The sequence below is a fragment of the Acanthaster planci genome, unplaced genomic scaffold (assembly GCF_054643075.1).
Source record: "Acanthaster planci isolate LZ-2023a unplaced genomic scaffold, COTS_SCS Contig222, whole genome shotgun sequence".
Lineage (NCBI taxonomy): Eukaryota > Metazoa > Echinodermata > Asteroidea > Valvatida > Acanthasteridae > Acanthaster > Acanthaster planci.
Genome location: NW_028257843.1, coordinates 318 through 17,534, shown reverse-complemented (window position 1 = coordinate 17,534; position 17,217 = coordinate 318). Strand labels below are relative to the sequence as shown.

Here is a 17,217-nt window from a genome sequence, read left to right as displayed (position 1 = left end):
TCAAACATGCCCACCTTTTGTGTCCGGAAGCTAAGTCTAGGTTTTCACTGGTTGCAAGGACATGCACATGGGCGAGTGCTAACTATTAACACAGTCACAACTCTGGCAGCCGATTGGAGACACACCTGAAAAAGCTGATCAAACTTGTTGAAGTCAATGAAAGGATTGCATTCATTCGGTGGAGCTTTCATTGGCTTTTAATTTTTTTTTTTACTTACTGCAGGACGTAGAGCTTGGACTTGGCCTGAGGTCCCCCCACCTGTGGCTGGCCGCCAGTGCTGACCGACGGGTCAGTGTGTGGTCATCGGATTGGCCCAAGGACCTGTGTGAGATGGTGGACTGGCTGAGCTTTCCGGCTCCGGCGTTTGCCCCGGACGGAACGGTCATTAGAAAGGGGGATATCGTAAGTACATGTAGCTACTTAAACCATCACTAGATAAATGCATGGTTTGGCGATTCTTACAGTCCAGCGCTGTCACACCAAACATTTGGGTACACCGAACATTCCTTTGGCTCCAAAATCTCCATACACATGGAACTTTTACTGGACACACGCTTGATTTTCACTTAGCAGTACAATTTCCAGCGACAACAACCCGAATGTTGAAATATGGAAGGAAAATAACACAGGTCTACATTCAACAAAGTGCAATTCCAATGTATTTATGACCCACCATCCCAAAACCAGGCGGAAGTCGGTATTTGTGATGTTGGACAATTTTTCTCCTTCAGCTTTTTTTCACTTTTAAAGTGATCCACGTAAATCCAAATTCCGTCAGCAGTGAGCTTCATACGGGTAGTGATAGCTGTAGAACCCCCGTAACAATCTGAACAGTTGAAGTTCCACTATTTTGGGATTATGAAGTTACCTACTTCAGCCTGGTTTTGGGATGGTGGGTCCCATTTTAATGTGGGTTTTGATGTGTAAGTTGGAAGTATTCTGTTTGCTGTAGCAGCGTTTTACTGTAGTTCCGTTGAAACTTGACTGGAGTTCACGGATATTGATGCTGTGTGCGCTTGTAAAGTCTCACCAGGCAAAGTATGTTGAAGTTACGGTCAGCCAATGTGTTATTGCTGTTCCCTCTCTGACAGGCTCAGTATCAGCTTCTACCCCCTAGCCTGGCCCGTTTCTCCCCTACCGATCATGATATCATCATCTACACTGGCTATGGTATGCAGAAACAGGTGCAGTTCTACAGCATTGCTCAGAAAAAGGTGAAAAGCCTCGTTCCTTTTAAACTTGCGAGAAATAAAAAAAAGACAATGCGATTTACTTTTCCCCCTAATTTTTCAATTTGGAAAGCATGGATTTTACACGTTAAGTTTTGTTATGCCGTAATATTGCACATGTCTTGAAAAAAAGACTTCATTTAAATTTTCTATGAAGCAGAGAACTGTAGAACTTTATAAACAAACTGTTATTATCGTGTAGGTATTGGTAATTGTCATTTCATGAATCAAACTGCAAAGCAAGAAGACTTAATAATAACAAGGTTTTAGCCTGTTAGTGGTCACGGCGTGTAATATACCTCTATCAATATATTGAAGTAAAACTTTTTTCCTGTGACGTGGTCGATAGGTTGTGCGTACCACAGCACTCACCCACTGGGCAAGCACGCTGGATGTGAGTCCAGGAGGCCATCTAATAGCAGTAGGCACAGCTGGTAAGTATCCGCTAAGAATCTCCTGCGGCAGGTTGTGAAGGAATTGATGGGATTAAGATACAGTCCAGGAAATGCAAGGACTGTATCTGAAGCTTGATTTTCCTTGACAAGGACAAATTAGGAATTTTCCCCATGTTTTTAGCATGGCTGTGGCTTTCTCAAGTTTCTGGAGATTTCTGGAGATTCTTCAGAAAAATGCGGAGGTGTTAAGGGTACCCGCAGAGTGGCAGTTGCTTGAGCCAAAAATAGGCTTTACTGTAAAAAGATATCACTGAGTGTGAGGCTCTTTATCGGGTGACATCCTGGAACCTCGGTAAATCACTGAGTGTGAGGCGCTTAATTGGGTGACATCCTGGAACCTCGGTAAATCACTGAGTGTGAGGCTCTTTATCGGGTGACATCCTGGAAACTTGGCAAATCACTGAGTGTGAGGCACTTAATCGGATGACATCCTGGAAACTCGGTAAATCACTGAGTGTGAGGCGCTTAATCGGGTGATATCCTGGAAACTCGGTAAATCACTGAGTGTGAGGTGCTTTATCGGGTGATATCCTCGAAACTGATTAAATTTGATGATCTGCTTAGAATGAAAGCCCTCTGATGGTAGAATGTGTCATATAAACCACATGTATGTGAAATTATTTTTTCATATTAATAATTACATCAACGCCAACTTCATTTGGTGTTTTTTTACAGAGCGCTTGATCAAATTGGTCGACTACCACGAAAGCAGTTTCCAAGATTTTGTGGCCCACAATGATGCTGTTCAGCTAGTTCGCTTCACTCCCTCTGGCAAGCTTGCCTTCACTGTGGCACACAATCAGATCTTGGTGTGGGAGGTGACAATATAGCAGGGACAGCCTGGGTGTAATGTCATCAATGTCATCAATACAGAAATTTTAGGATCTGCTGTGCTTTTGTGTATTTTTATGCCAGACATGTTCCCACTGGTTATCTGAAAGTTTGTACATTCAAAAAACCTTTCAATAGCACTTGATTACTCACATGAAAATGCTGCAAGTGTGGGAAAGTTGGGCAAAGTAAGAGTTAGTCATTTTTTTTTTCTAAGTCGACAAACTTTCTTGAAATTAAAAAAAATTGATGTTATTGAAATGTAATAGTATTTTTTATTGAAAGGTGTGCAGAAAAAGTTCTGGCTTCAATGCCTTTAAATACTGAGGTGAATGCAGTTCTTTCAAATAGTATTTCCGTTTGCTGTGCCTTTGAGGTTTGAGTGTATATTGATATAAACTATTTGTAAATATGTACATGTATATGTGTAAATTTGATAGCTTCTGTTGTGATGTCTTACAGATTTGTAGTGTTCGGAGTACTTTTTTGCTTTGGATTCTTTTAAATTTACTTTGGTGCCCATTTGTACATAAAAATTACGTTTTTACCAGATGTGCCTTTGTTAAAAAGGACACTGAAAACATGTTGACATGGTTGAGAAGAACAAAAAGTCAACAAAGAGCTTATGTCTAGACATACATGTATCTATTAAACCCCTCTGCCGGCAAGGCTCATAACAAGGCTATTTGCAGTTGTCCTGCAAAGTTATAGTACATTCCACATTCAAGAAAAGTTACATTGTTAGCCATGCTGCTAAGTCTTTACATCATTAAGTGAACTTTTTAACATTTAAAAACATTTGAAGAGATGGAACCATTTTGAATCTGAATTTCTCATCAGGGGTACTTCTTGAAGTTCTTCCATTCAACCATTTTGAAAATGCTTCCTGCGCAGCTTAAAACATTAAAAAAAATGCCAGATAACGCTTACCCTTTGTATTAGCAAAAATGAAAACTTAAAAGGAATTTTGCATACTAACCATGAATCGCACAGTGGTTCCCCCCAAAAGTGACCTCGCACTAGTTGTCTCTTAATCTCAAAAAGCAAGTTAGATTTTGATCCATGTAAAGAAAATATAACAAAGTCACAAGGGCCACCTGTTTACATTTTGCAAATCTGACTATAAAATAGAATTTCAGAATATTTTTACTGAATCAAATTACAATTAACAGGGCACGAAGAAATTCAATCCTCCACGCCTGTCCATGTTTGGTATCCTGAAGAAGATGGCGAAGAGGGCCTTGGCAATGCATGCTAAAAGCTGACTCATGCAAACAGCACCATGCACAAGGTAATGGGGGATATTCTCCATTCTTCCTGATCTTCAACAGACAACCCAAGCTCCCAAACGACATGATGCTTCCGACTCATCACCCACAAATGACAGTGACATAGAGTGCCCAATCTTCACTGGAAATCTCCTGACCAGACAAAATGGAATCTTGTCAGGAAGGAAAATAATTCTAATAAATTCCCAGTGTGAAGGCACTGCCAATTCGCGGGCCACTGAAAGTTGTATGGCTTGCCACGCTCCCAAATGACATGCGTGAGATGCAAAGCAGCTGGCAGTGCTAGGCGACTCTTCCTGCTTACAACTCCAACTCCAAAGCAGAGACAGTCGTTGCCTTCACACATTTCTCTACAGGTTCATTGGATTTGGGGGGGGGGGCACTGCTAGTTTTCTAGTACTGTCCAGAAATCTTTGCAGATTTTTCTGATATTTCTCCCAATGTTTTCCAGTGTTTTCTGGTAGCTTTCCAGTCTTTCCCAAAATAGTTCCCCCCTGAAATAACCAGAAGGGTCACTCCCACTAATTCATTTCCACTTGTATCACAGACCACGACAGATCCAGACAGTCGCTGCTTTTTGTAGCAAAAACTATCAGGCATCGAGCATTAGTGCAAGAGCTATTTCGTGAAAATGCTACAACCTGTGATAAAAAGGTCTTCACAAGCACATTTTCTTCAAGTACACTGGTTCAAAAAATAGTAAAAAGGAAACAAATGGTGCCCAATACGGCAATGAATAAAATAATATTATAAATTGATGATCTTTTGAGCAAGATCTATTTACATGACATTCAAACTTTTCGGTGCTCTTTGACTCTCACAAGCCTACCCATCCTCAGCTCCTGAACCCTGGGGAGATGCAGGCCGCAGTTGTAGGTGTGATTCCCAGGGGGAGGTCCTTGTCCCACTCTTCATATTGCACAAATTCATCCTCTTCCTCCTCCCTCTGTAGAGAGAACAGCACAACAAAAATCCAGACCGATTTACTTCTACAGCAAACATGTATAATCACTGTAGGGTCTTCAAGTTAAATTAAGCACGGCATAAACAAAAGGCAGCAATGATGTATCCAAGGAAAAAATCCAGGATACGGTATAGAAAATGATGGATTTCAAAGCCATACTCCTAAACAAAACTATTGGGAGAGCAATTTTGTTTGCTGGACAGGATTCAAGCTTAGAGAAAATGGAAAAGGAAAGTTTGGAAAAGGAAAGTTTTTAGAAAGTAAATGTTGAGTATATACAAGGTCTGCAGAATGTCAACAACTTTCTTCCACTGAACACTCTAAGAAGATTTTCCTGTAGTTGAAGAACCTGACTAGCCATCTCTTGACTAGCCATCTCTTCTTGATGCTGTCTGTGTCGTACCACATGACCAGGATGCATGTATGCAGCACATGTACTGAATCTCGACTAAATTCAAGCATAGCTGAGAGCACACCACACCCCTGATCTCCCCAACAGATTGAATATTGAAGCCTTCCCCTACCTTGGAAGTGTCTTCGTCAGGTTTACATCCTTCCCACTGTCTGTACAAGGACTGGACAAATTTCCCTGACCTGGAGGAAATAAAATGCTAAATAAAATTAAAATTGGACTTTTAGGGAAAAGTACGTTGGAATGAAACGGTGATACTAACATACAAAATTTGATTGTTTTTCAATTACACATGAAGTACAAACTTAGCCCTTCCCGATTCCATCCCAAATCAATGTGGGGTAAGCTTATTACTGAGTGGAAGTTAGGGGCGTGGCCATCTCACCTCGGCAGTAAGTAGGGGTCGAAAGGGAAGAACGAATCCAGTGAATTTGTAGATGGTTGTGTGGCTGAGCCGCTGGAATGTAGCTTGGCTACCTGGTGCAGCGATCTGTTGTTCCGCTCAATGATCGTGTAGCAATATGCTATCTGGTATTTCCTGAAAAATGCAGCAAGTCAGTTCCTGTAAAAATCACTGCTGATGGTTTGACTTTCAAAGCTAAGAAATAGCCTTGGTGGTCCATTCTTCAATTTGTATCTAAAGGCAATTTTCATGTTGCACTATCGAAGTGTTTATCAACATTAAGAGTAAAGATTTGACTTCATATCTAATGGAATTCTACACTGATATTGAAACAAAAAGCACTGCCAATTGCATCTTTAAGACAGAAAGAAAGAAAAGCCCTCTCGTGTTGAGAGCTGAAAATTTCTGATATGACCTTTGGACTGACTGATAATCTGTTGGGAAGAAAGACAGAGCCCTACAAACGAGAGCCGTTTATATGGCTTAATGGCTGCTTCCTTCCGTCTTTGCTGTCTGTGCCGTACACATAATCAAGATATGTGGGTGGAGCACATCTTGATCAAATTCAAGCACAAATGCCACAATTCAAATCCAAGTCTTGATAATATTTACACAAGCTAAGAAATGACAACATCTCAAGAGCACAGATTTCCTTAGGAATGACTGGCCCCAAACTTTTGTGGACTGGTGACACTCATTAGAAGCACAGGTGTTACATTAGATTCCCGTTATAGCGCTCTCAAGGGGATTTGACAGAATTCAGCGTTATAACCACACAGCTATAACCGACTGGATGGACGCGCAACATGTGCAATGCATATGTGCACATGTACTGCTATGTTCCTGTATAGATTCATGTACATGTATGTCATGTATGTGAATTTCGTTTCTATGTTTTGGCAGATGTATGTACCGTAATATTCGAAGTACATGCCTTGTTTTTTTATGTCGACGTTTTTGTGACGCCGATAAAAAAAAAAACTCTTCAAAAACTGCCACGGGACCTCATGCATGCTGCATCGCGGCACATGTACTGCATCTTCACCCACCGGGACATCCTGGACTGCTACTGCGTACCCATTCATGGACAGTCCAATCACTGACTTTTCCCAAATAACCATGTGACCACAGAAAGTGATACTTCATCAGAAAACCCAAGTGAAAACAGACCCGGCATGTCACGGCAAACACAATCGGCGAAAAGACGAGATCTGCTACACGAAAATACACATACAATTTAAGCCGCTGATTTTATTTATCGAGGGAAAGAAACCTTTAGGTAACAAAATACCACATGTAGTATCTCAATGTTGATTATTCTGTGTCCCAAATTACACCATGAGAATAAATAAAAAGTGGGAAATAATCACTACAATGACGCCACAGTAAAGCCATGCAGCCGCGGCTCAACGTGGTGAGCAAGTGCTCGCGATCGCGCTGTACTCTGTGTGATCGCTAAACTACTGGTGTCCAGGATGGCCAGCCAATTGTGGTGCGGTGGCCTTGCGATGCGGTTTCATATGTGTTGATTTTCAAAAAATCTGATTTTCCAAGGTAAAGAGTGCTGTAACTGGAATCATGTCACATGCTTTATATGGTTCTGGGAGCCGAAAATCGTGACCGTTATATCCAGAAAAGCGTTGCAAACGGGAGCGGTATAACCACATAAAAATGCACACAGTGAATGGGCGTGCAGATGGGGAAATGAACATGAGCATTACATTGGTAAGAGCATTATATCAGGGAATGCTATAACGGGAATCTACTGTAGTAAAATGCAAGTTCAGCTCAAGACATCCAATACAGGATGCCAGGAAAGCTGGCATGGCTTGGCAAAGAGGGCCTAATCTCACAGAGATGTAAGAGTAACTACACTGCTACAGATTTATGTGCTTCGTAAAAACCGACTTGCAAAACGGTCTCCAATCATTGCATTTTCACTGGTATTCTGCTTCTGCTCATAATTTCTGCTCCTGCGTGCTTTCCAGCTCCAGGGAATCAGACTGATAACCCACAGTGACATGAAACTGAACCAAAAGGGAGCCGACCTTTTTCCGAGGCAACACAACTACAACAGGAGGAAAACAATGCTGAGGTCACAAGATCGTGAGATGTAAAACTCAACCTCGCCCCTCACCTGGTCAGAGTGGCAAACATGTTGACGATGGATGACAGACAAACCCTGAGGGGGTTTAATCTGCAGGTGACGACGCGTTCCAGGTTCAGCCCCATCACGTAGTGAAGTCCCTTGTTGTCAGCAAGAAGCTGGCGGTGTTGGAAGATGAAAATGTAAAACACAGCCTGGAAAAGAAAGTAAAGGCATGAAAATCGCGTGAACTTATAGCAAAATATTTCAACCACTTGCTGCCGGGGAACCCCGTTTCGAGCACCGTGGGTTGATACGCAGAGCCGGGCTGCCCAAAATTGCACAAAAAAGCTGGTCTGTTGAACAAAAGACAGTACTCGGAACAAAAACCTGCTGCTGAGAATTGCCATCATTTTCAGCTAGCATTTTTCGAAGGTAATCCGTCACAGTTTTTAAACAGTATACTACTGTTTTGGGCATAGCGTGCCCACGGATTGGTACCGCAGACAAAAGTACTCCAGGGCTCCACTGATGAGCAACACAGCACCGCTGCACACTAATCCAGCCGCGTTTGAAAAGACGCCACTCGCATTCACTGGGAACAAAGGAAATTATGCAACACCTCACAATTCTGGGGTCTCTTTTTGCAGGGCGGCAGGCCTGGCTGAAATACTCAGGAGTCAATAGAGGTTGCCTGTCAGCTAGAGTAGCCACAAATCAGTCATTCATGTGGGTGTAAACGTGCATTAAATGAAATGATGAATTTTTGAAGAATTTTGAAAACTGAAAATCTTGAAAATGACCTGTATGTGTGCATTGCATTTTTAAAAAACACCCGGCAGCCAGTGGTTCAGCAGTCTTTTCATGATAGGGAAAAAAAAAATTACAGGAGAGATACTGTAAACTTGATCTCACATAGCAAACTAGGGGCCAAAGTCATTTTCAGGGGATATCGTTCTTGTATGACAAATTCATTAAAAATGGGAATACAAATAAACTTGCCTCTTGACTCAGATTCACAATGAAGACAACCAGTTGCTGGAAAAGTGTCAAATACTTATTTGTGTAAAAGATAGCCCTTGTGTAAAAGATAGCCAATGCCAGTATTGCAGTCAAGTCCCCAACAAGGCATTCAGTCTTACGTCAAGTCACAAGCTATTCAAATGAACCATGAAAAAGCATTCCGTTGTCATTGTTCACTGTTTCTTACGACTGGTCTTGTGAAAGGACTTGTGATCCAATTTGTGAAGACACTTTCCAAAGGAAGTACGATGGATTTGACTACAACGCTGGCAGATTCACACAATGTACTGACGCTTTCCAATCAATTAATCAATCAACCAACCTGACAGAGGGAGTAGAATGGCCCATGTACACACACATCCTGCTGAAGTCTGCTATTCACCTCCTGATTGTCAATGTAGGAATGAAGCCAGCCCGACAACAGGTCTAAGCACGCTGTGACAGTACTGGGAGAACAAAATTAAAAACAGGAGTATTACTTGCATGTATCTGCTGATTTAACCGACAATTTTGTGACAGTGAATAAAATATGTCAATCAATCAGCTCTCCGGTTTCTCACAATGAGTCGCTGTGGGGCAAGGATTAACAAGACACTACACTTGGCATTTTGTTCACTTCATGCATCGGTGATTACATTGTGGTGTTGGTAAGGCCACATTACTGCGGTGCTGTTCGGTGGATAATAGATCAGAATGAGGGAAGTGGAACATTTTCACTGTCGTTGCAAACGCCCTACAATCTCTGCATTTCTCAACCATTCCATCACAAACGCTTGACTCCAGGGAAGCGAGTGGAGTCGCTGACTCACTTCACTGCAATCCACATGTGCACTGTGCGGCTCTTCAGGACACTGCAATACAAAAGCCCTCTAGTGATAACATCTTACAGGTTTCACAGCATGCCCTACAAGCTACGCCGGCTTTTGGATTTGACATTAGGATGATTTGACAGTCGGATGACCCGATGTGCGTACCTGAGAGGGAGGTAATCTGCCCTGGAGACAAAGCTTGCTATGTAGGATGCAGAGGATTGACGCAGTACGGCCGGGGTGTTTGGATTGGTGAAACGTTTCCATAGAAACTCCAGAAATGCATCTATGATTGCCTGCATGAAAACAAGTTTAACAGATGGCATTCTTAGCTAGATACATTTATTTCATTTTAAGATTATGCCAGATGGTAGAAGTTTTTTGCATTCGGCTGATAATTTTTCACACAAAGACCTCCTTATTACTAATGAGGTACATGCCCAGAACTTGAGGAGGAAAATTCTGCCACCGATTTGATCAAAATATCTGTCGATGAGCTAATAAGCCTCGTAAAAACTTGTTACTCTATCTTATTATTCATTAGCCAGGATGTAAGTGATGTCCAGTATCACTCCTTCAAAACAGCCACTTACCTTGACCAATTCACTGGTTCTTACTCAATTCATATACAAACATTTGTTCATTTGTCTTTCTTCAAGATTACTTGAAATATCAAGTACCAATAAAATATCAGTTATAATAGATATCCCTTGTGAAGTAAGCAGTACCTTTGATGAAGGACAATATGGCGATTTCATATTTAGACCATGTGTAATGAAATCATGAGAGTGCTGAGCTAAGTACATGCCCATCGAAGGTCATCTCAGAAGAGCAATACACGCTCACGAGGTTGGTCCCATCAGCGGAGTAGGCCCACTCTCACTGAACATGTTCATGCTTGAATATTTCGCTATCTGGACTGACTCAATTCAGTTTGTGCACATTTCAATGATTGGCCTGCAACACAAGTAGAAATGCCAACAGTCTAACACACATCTACTCAAGTATGTCACACTCGAGCTTAGCTTGCCACTAACGCGGGAGGTGGAGGACTTTTTGAAATTCCTTACCTGTCTGAAACTACAAAAGTAGAAGAGCAGAAACTGGACATGGCTGGAGGCATGGGTGGGTAGGATGACCTTATCAAAGACCTGCAGGAGATGCTTGTGAAGGAGTCTTGCTTCCTCTAACTGGAACTCGTCTGATGGAGGATAATTGGAAACAGATTAATAGAACAGGCGGGATGAACCTGGGCGAAAGGGAGCCCTCTCAACAAATGCCGGAGTTTAGTCCATCACAAACAATAAGAAGTTATCCAAGTCCTCACAGGTCTATCTCAAAACGTCTACTTTTTGCTCAAGTTCCGGGCTTCACAAATGAGCTGTGAAAAAAAGGCATTCCTTTGTCACTGTTCGTCCGTTGTAACCCGACTCGACTAATGAACTGACTTGTGACTGACCTGTGACCTGTGAAAAGAATGCCCAACTATGATGGACCTGCCTTCAGCACCGTACCAAATACGACAAAGAGTGAGACCTCTGCCACTGCGCAGCAAGTACCACTGTGCACACACTGTACCAGTATGTGCACTCTGCTAAAGCAATCTGAGCGTATTTCATGTGTGCGTAAACTACTGCATGCATGTACCCCGGCCTTTTACTGGTGGAGCTCAAGCATGTGTCAGCTAAGCAGCATAAAATGACGAAGTAGTCCACAGATCCACTTTCAAATGCAAATTCACATTCTGGACAAAGCTGTCCTTCCAGTTAAAATTGGTAACATGTAATGTGTAGAGAAGCAGGGGAAGTGGAGTACTTTTTTTACTGTTAGCAACTGTTCAAACAGGAGGGTGAAAAACTTGTTTAAAGAATCATTTTTTCCACGACAAAACCACTCCCCTCCATTTTTTTGTATGCCATTTTATATGGCACGTTTTTCACTTTCTGATAATTACATTTCCTGCCATTGTTTGAGGACTATGTAAAAAAATTTCTCTGCCTAAAAAACTGACAGTGGTCGGTAGGAAAGGGAATGGTTAGCCACCCTGACTACCCCCATCCCATCCAATTTGCCCTGAAAGTATCCTTCTTACCATTTTTGAAGCATGTATCCCTGACATACACCATCATGGTGCTCATCAGCGAGTCCAGCTTGTCGGCCATCTCGTGTTTGACCGCATCCTTCTTCTCGTCTCCCGCATCCTTGACGCAGTCTTTATCACCTTCTCCTACACCATCCTGCGATGAAAATAATTCGCATGATCACAAGGGTCCTGAAACAAACTAGCCTCGTCTCCTGTACGTCGATACAGTGAGTCACGAATGATCATTATTGGTGGGGCATTCAATGAAATGTTGCGGCCTGATAGTTTAGGGATCGGTCAGACTGTGTCACGAGTTTGAAGTTTTAGGAAAAGGAGTGGGAGGTGTAGTGTCTATGACTCTTTTCACTTCACCAAGAAGGAAAGTCAAAATTGTTTTTGTGGTAATTCAGGACATCACATTAGAATTTTCTTCGAGCAAAACACATGGAAAGTCTGCTTTTCCTGCACGCTTGGTGTACTTTCTCAGGTCTTAACATAAATATCAGGTGGATTAATTTATTCTTTGTTAATTTACGCTGATTTATGCACTTGTTCTGAACCAATTGTGAGGAAGATTTTAATGTTCACTTTAGAGCAGCAATATAGCTTGAGCTTGTCCAGTAATATGGGTTAACCCTAACCCTCCTCAATCCTTCACCGGTTGGAGGACTGAGGAGTGTTAGGGTTAATCAGCATAGCTTATGACTTCAACTCTGTCGATGCAGAATACACATTCACTTCAGATTTTACTAATGACGTATTTTTCTAACAGATCAAAGATTTTACGCCATGAACATAATGCAAGATAGCATGACACTAATGAAGGCAAAATAAAAATAAGCAAATTGCAGCTTTCGGTGACAGCTTGACAAAGTCAAACCTTCCCAACTGACCATCTTGAACTGCATGTCGTCTCCTGCCTCGTTGGGTCTGTCGACTGTCTCTGCAAGACTTTCAGCATCCCAAATGTCTTCCTTAGGGGCATTCACCTGAGAATACCACAAGAAATTAGACATCATCTGCGGTTGCTTCTGTTCACAAGAAATACATGCTTTCACAGTTGGCCCACGAGCACAAACGTAAGATGAACACATTTAACACTGACACTGTCCTCTCACCGAGAGGTCATCCATTCTTTTTTTTTATATTCACGGGTACAAAAAACTATGTTCTTTTCCTATGAACACTCCCTCCAACATTGAAGTGTTAAAAAATTGTCATGTCATAGTATTTGAAAAGTGTTTGTAACCTGAAAATCTTATGCACTATGGGGGAACCTGTTTTACTAAAAAGCTCAGACTAACTGAGGATATTTGAAGGTAGTGGTCTCAAAGAATTGAATTAATAAGGACTAGGATAAATCTTCTGGATTATGAAATTAAAAAAATGCCACAAAACAAAAAGAATATATTTACAGAAATGTCAAGATAAAAATCAGCCACTTAAACTGATCTGATTTTGAACATGCCTGTCAATTTTTTTTCTCAAAATTTTTTAAACAGTACCCTCTTTTTCCGCACTACCTGAATGTTCGCGAGTAGACCGATTCCCAGCCATAAGTCCACAAGTCAGAAGGGCAATTTGTTCAAGGAACCAGACTAATTCATGGGTAGCTCTAGATCCGTTACGACTGAATGTTGATGTCGAACACCAACAGTAGACCGTTGGTGGGTTACAAAGTTGCAGCCAGCTGATCGACAACAATGGCGGCATGACGTGAGACGTGCTACTACTCGCCTTTGCTCTTTGATCAAATATGCCACTCATTTCGGTGTCCATTGTCAGTCTTAAAAAGCCAACCTATCCCCCACCAAAAAAAACCCAACAAAACCTGCATCACTGCATCAATTCTGAAACTTTGGTCTGACCAGAGACAGAGTGTTTTTTTTGGGCCTAACAGCGATCGATTAACTTATAATATTTTACTATAACTACATGTGCTGAAACTTTCTATAAAAAGTCAATTCAACTACCTAAAATAATGTGATCTAGAAAGAGGATAACTATCACACATAAGAAAACTCATCAATGACCCTACAGCAGACAGGACTCAGTGACGGTGTCCCACCAAACGGCGGGAGAGGAACATGTCAGTTATTTTTTCACTACTGCAGTCTACTGGCTCAATTGAATGTGGCTTGACCATGTGGCAAAACTTAAAGGGGCGGAGCTTAGGCTTGAATAAACAACCACAGGACATACTACTACACAGGGACAAAGAACACTGAAAGAAAAAGCACAGGTACTTTTCAGAAGGGAACCACTCCTATACAAAAAAAGGCATAAAAGACCCGATATTTGGCCCTGCTTCAAGTGTACAGGCTGCTAACCTCGTTCCAACATAAAGCTGTGAAAACGACCCCCAAAAAATGAATAACCACTATAAGCAAGTTATCAGGGGGAAAAATCTTAGCAATAATTTGATACTTACATCCAATTCTGTCATCCTATGCAGAATCAGTTCCAATATTTTCACCCTGAGTTCAGGTAGGTAAGTTGTGATGCCAAGCAAGTTCTCTACATAGCCATTCTGGCGGAGAATTTTTTTAATGATACGATTTCACATTATTAAAGGGCACGGATGATGTGTGAAAATAAAACTGAAAGTATAAAAAAAAAATCAACAAACGAGGTGCTGTAACTTATCGTTTTTAATTTTGTCTTGTGATTTTTAAAAACCTTTTGACACAACATACAAGCGATATTTATCAAATATCAACCAACTGCTGTTGGACTAACAATATAAAAAATTACTGCATTAACCCTCCTATGCTGAAGTCATTCTTTGGGTCATTTGGTGAACACCTCAAGGAAGCACAGCTGTGTCGTGTTGTGCACTGCACCAACAGTCCCTCACAGGAATATCAGATTGCACTTTTGTGCTGCCCAAGAACTGTGCTTCACTGTTTCATGTGTAGAATTGTGCAGTAAACCAAATGCAGTGAAGAGGACTGCACAAAAGACCCTGGGTCATCTACTGTGTACACACTGAACCTGTGCATGTTTAAGTTCCATATAGAAAACACAGGCACACCAGTGATTGTGGGCATTGGTGCACATTTGTGCTGTAAAACCAAAGGAGGGTTAATCAATAACACAGACATACCCTAAGCCTTAGGTCTAGAATACATTGCACAACCCATCACAACCAGAACTGTCCCTGCCATCGTTTGCCCTATTATCCTACGCATGCTTTTTACCACCGGTTCGTTGAATGCTGCAACTCATGATTGCAAAGAAAGAAAAAGCTCCATACATACGGACAACACTTGATGCCCCTGTGCACAAACCTATGAGACTTGTCTGAAAAACTCAAGTGTTTCTAAGTAAATGCTCTGGAATTTTCTTAGCTAAATTTCACTCTTTAGGACATGTTATCACTCTCTGACGGCTTTGATTACATCTTTCCGTAAAGGACTTTAGCAACATCTCCTTGGAGACTTACCGTGACATGCGAGGATTTCTTGATCCACGGGAAGGAGTCAGCAAGAACAGGCAGGAGGAACTTAGGAGTTCTGACAAAAAGAAGAGAAAAAGGAACCACCTTACTACAACGTGGTACTAGCCATCTCACCAAACGTCACAGAATGCTTCTGGACTAACTGCCCTAAGTTAAAATATACCATCACTTGTAAAGGAGAGACAGACAGATGGAAGTTTTTCAACTGAGCACTGCACACGCCCGGTGCACATGCAAAGATCATACCTTTGAACATAAATGAACTGCACGTACTCAGCGTGCCCTGCGCCAAACATGCTTCAATTTTTGTGCATTTGTGGTGCATTCCTACCAAAGGACCGACATTTCCCTGTAAACGCATGTCTTTGATTCTTTCAATGTCTCCCTAATGCTCCAACTACCAAAAGGAGGAAAATTTTTTACTGTCCACATTTTGAGAGATGACAGATTAGGGTCTGAAAGGAAAACATACAAAGTTTGGTTCAGATCAGATTAGGAAATATTTAATTATGGGACAGTAAAGTTTGAAAAATTTTGTGCACGTTCCTATGGGAATGTCTCCCAAGTGACCCACTTTTGGTAATAATAATGTATATAATAATGAGTTAGCGGACCTACGGGAGTAATTACTCTGCAGAGAAGGTTGGAATGTGAAGAACCCCACATGTGCTAGGGCCTAAACAGGTCAACTTTACAGCTCTTTTCTGGAGGCCTCAGCTACCGAGGCAGAAAAGGAAGATGCTTATTGTTTGTCAGAGCTCTGCTACACGTTAGGTCTAGTTAAGGAAATCTAAGTTCTAGATAGCTAAAATACAAATCATGCACAATGATGCACCTGATGGGTGTCCACAAAACACCAACAAACTGAAATTTAAAACCCCCTAGGGTATATGTAAAATCATATGGAAATCACAGGATTGTTAATGTTAAGGTTGAAAAATCAATGCGATGGAAAAAAATAAATAAATAAAATAACAGCAAAGATGGAGCCCCCACACAAGTTAAACATTGCACTTGTCACAGGTACATTACAAATGCTTACATTGGAGAACTAAGGTGTGCTTATTAACTCTGTGTTCAAATTCCCTCAGGCGTATGCAGAATCAAATTAAAATTGAAGGATTCCTGACTGTTAGGGTTACACTTCTGTACATGTCATGTGCTATTCACACTGGCTCAATAGACACTGGCATAAGGGTTATACCTTTTCCAGTACTGACATTTTTTTGCATTTAAAATTGTTTACCGATATATTTTCTTTCAAATGAGACTGCACAGCAGCCCTCACCAGTGCACGCACACAGCCAATACTGTCAGAAAGACACACTTACGCTGGGGCAACAGTAAGAAGGACTTGTAGTGTCTCATGAACCCAGGTGAACTTTGACCTTTCAGCGGCTTTGTGTTCTTCAACCATTGCTTCTGGGTTTGGGTGGGAAAATACTGAAGGGGAAAATGAAAAAAACATCGAAGTAGCGACAAAACTTTTGCAGCTTTACAGATTTCCAGTCGTGAATTGATGAAGTGTGATCCCTACAGAAAATAACTCATCTCTTAGTCTAATTTCATTCACAGATGAAATTCTAATAATTTTTGTTTTTTCTTTCTTTTTTTTTTTACAAAATGTGGAAGGCCTGACGTTTCAATCCTAGCAGAATCTTTCTCAGAGGCAACACAAACCCCAATAACAGACTCCAAACTTATCTTTGGCTCCTGTTTTAGACTTTTCATATGCAATAAAGACAGATAATGTGGTAAAACTAATATGCCCCATACAGAAACTTGATAGAAATGTTGCAATTTTTTTAACAAGCCATGAAATATCCAAGAAATTAATCCATTGGAAGTTTATTGAGTTATTATTACCACTGTTTCAAAAATGACCTCACGATTAATAATTTTGAACTTTCCTCATGACTTCTGAAATCATTTCATAATGTGTTCAATTTGTAACATTAACAGAGACAACAATGGTTTCCATGGAAACTAATGCACGAAGATGCTCACCTAGCAGCGGGTCTGAAGGGACAAGGTTCTTGGCCAGCATTCTCAGGACTGATGCGAGGTACACCGAGTGGGCTGAGATGAGGCGAGTCACAAAACGACGGTACTCCTTCAGCATCTTGGGCCCTCTACTGGACCAATTCACTTGCTGCAGAGGGGGGAAAAAAG

At 41.3% G+C, this 17,217-nt stretch overlaps 2 protein-coding genes across 3 annotated transcripts in view; one reads left to right on the top strand and one right to left on the bottom strand.

Moving 5' to 3' along the window:
• The window catches only part of LOC147795010 (WD repeat-containing protein 90-like), a gene marked incomplete at its 5' end in the record, with an annotated part of 20,401 nt that extends 17,056 nt beyond the window's left edge, over nt 1–3,345 (top strand). Inside the window, 4 exons of the mRNA XM_087132346.1 lie at nt 224–403; nt 1,093–1,215; nt 1,580–1,664; nt 2,361–3,345. Of these exons, the coding sequence (XP_086988472.1) occupies nt 224–403; nt 1,093–1,215; nt 1,580–1,664; nt 2,361–2,515 (543 nt within the window). The remainder of the gene's footprint in view (nt 1–223; nt 404–1,092; nt 1,216–1,579; nt 1,665–2,360) is intronic.
• On the bottom strand, nt 3,140–17,217 carry LOC147795009 (RNA polymerase I-specific transcription initiation factor RRN3-like). 2 transcript variants are annotated; one of them, XM_087132348.1, is made up of 14 exons: nt 17,053–17,217; nt 16,377–16,488; nt 15,031–15,100; nt 14,017–14,115; nt 12,479–12,574; nt 11,595–11,739; nt 10,573–10,703; nt 9,668–9,798; nt 9,016–9,139; nt 7,722–7,885; nt 5,567–5,719; nt 5,294–5,363; nt 4,635–4,751; nt 3,140–3,937 (listed from the first exon to the last, which is right to left on the bottom strand). In XM_087132348.1, exons 1-13 carry the CDS (start codon nt 17,165–17,167, stop codon nt 4,641–4,643), a joined length of 1,521 nt encoding a protein of 506 aa, XP_086988474.1. In that variant the 5' UTR covers nt 17,168–17,217; the 3' UTR covers nt 3,140–3,937; nt 4,635–4,640. The 2 variants fall into 2 exon arrangements, with proteins under 2 accessions (XP_086988474.1, XP_086988473.1); XM_087132347.1 differs by lacking the exon at nt 3,140–3,937 and having other exon boundaries at nt 4,185–4,751.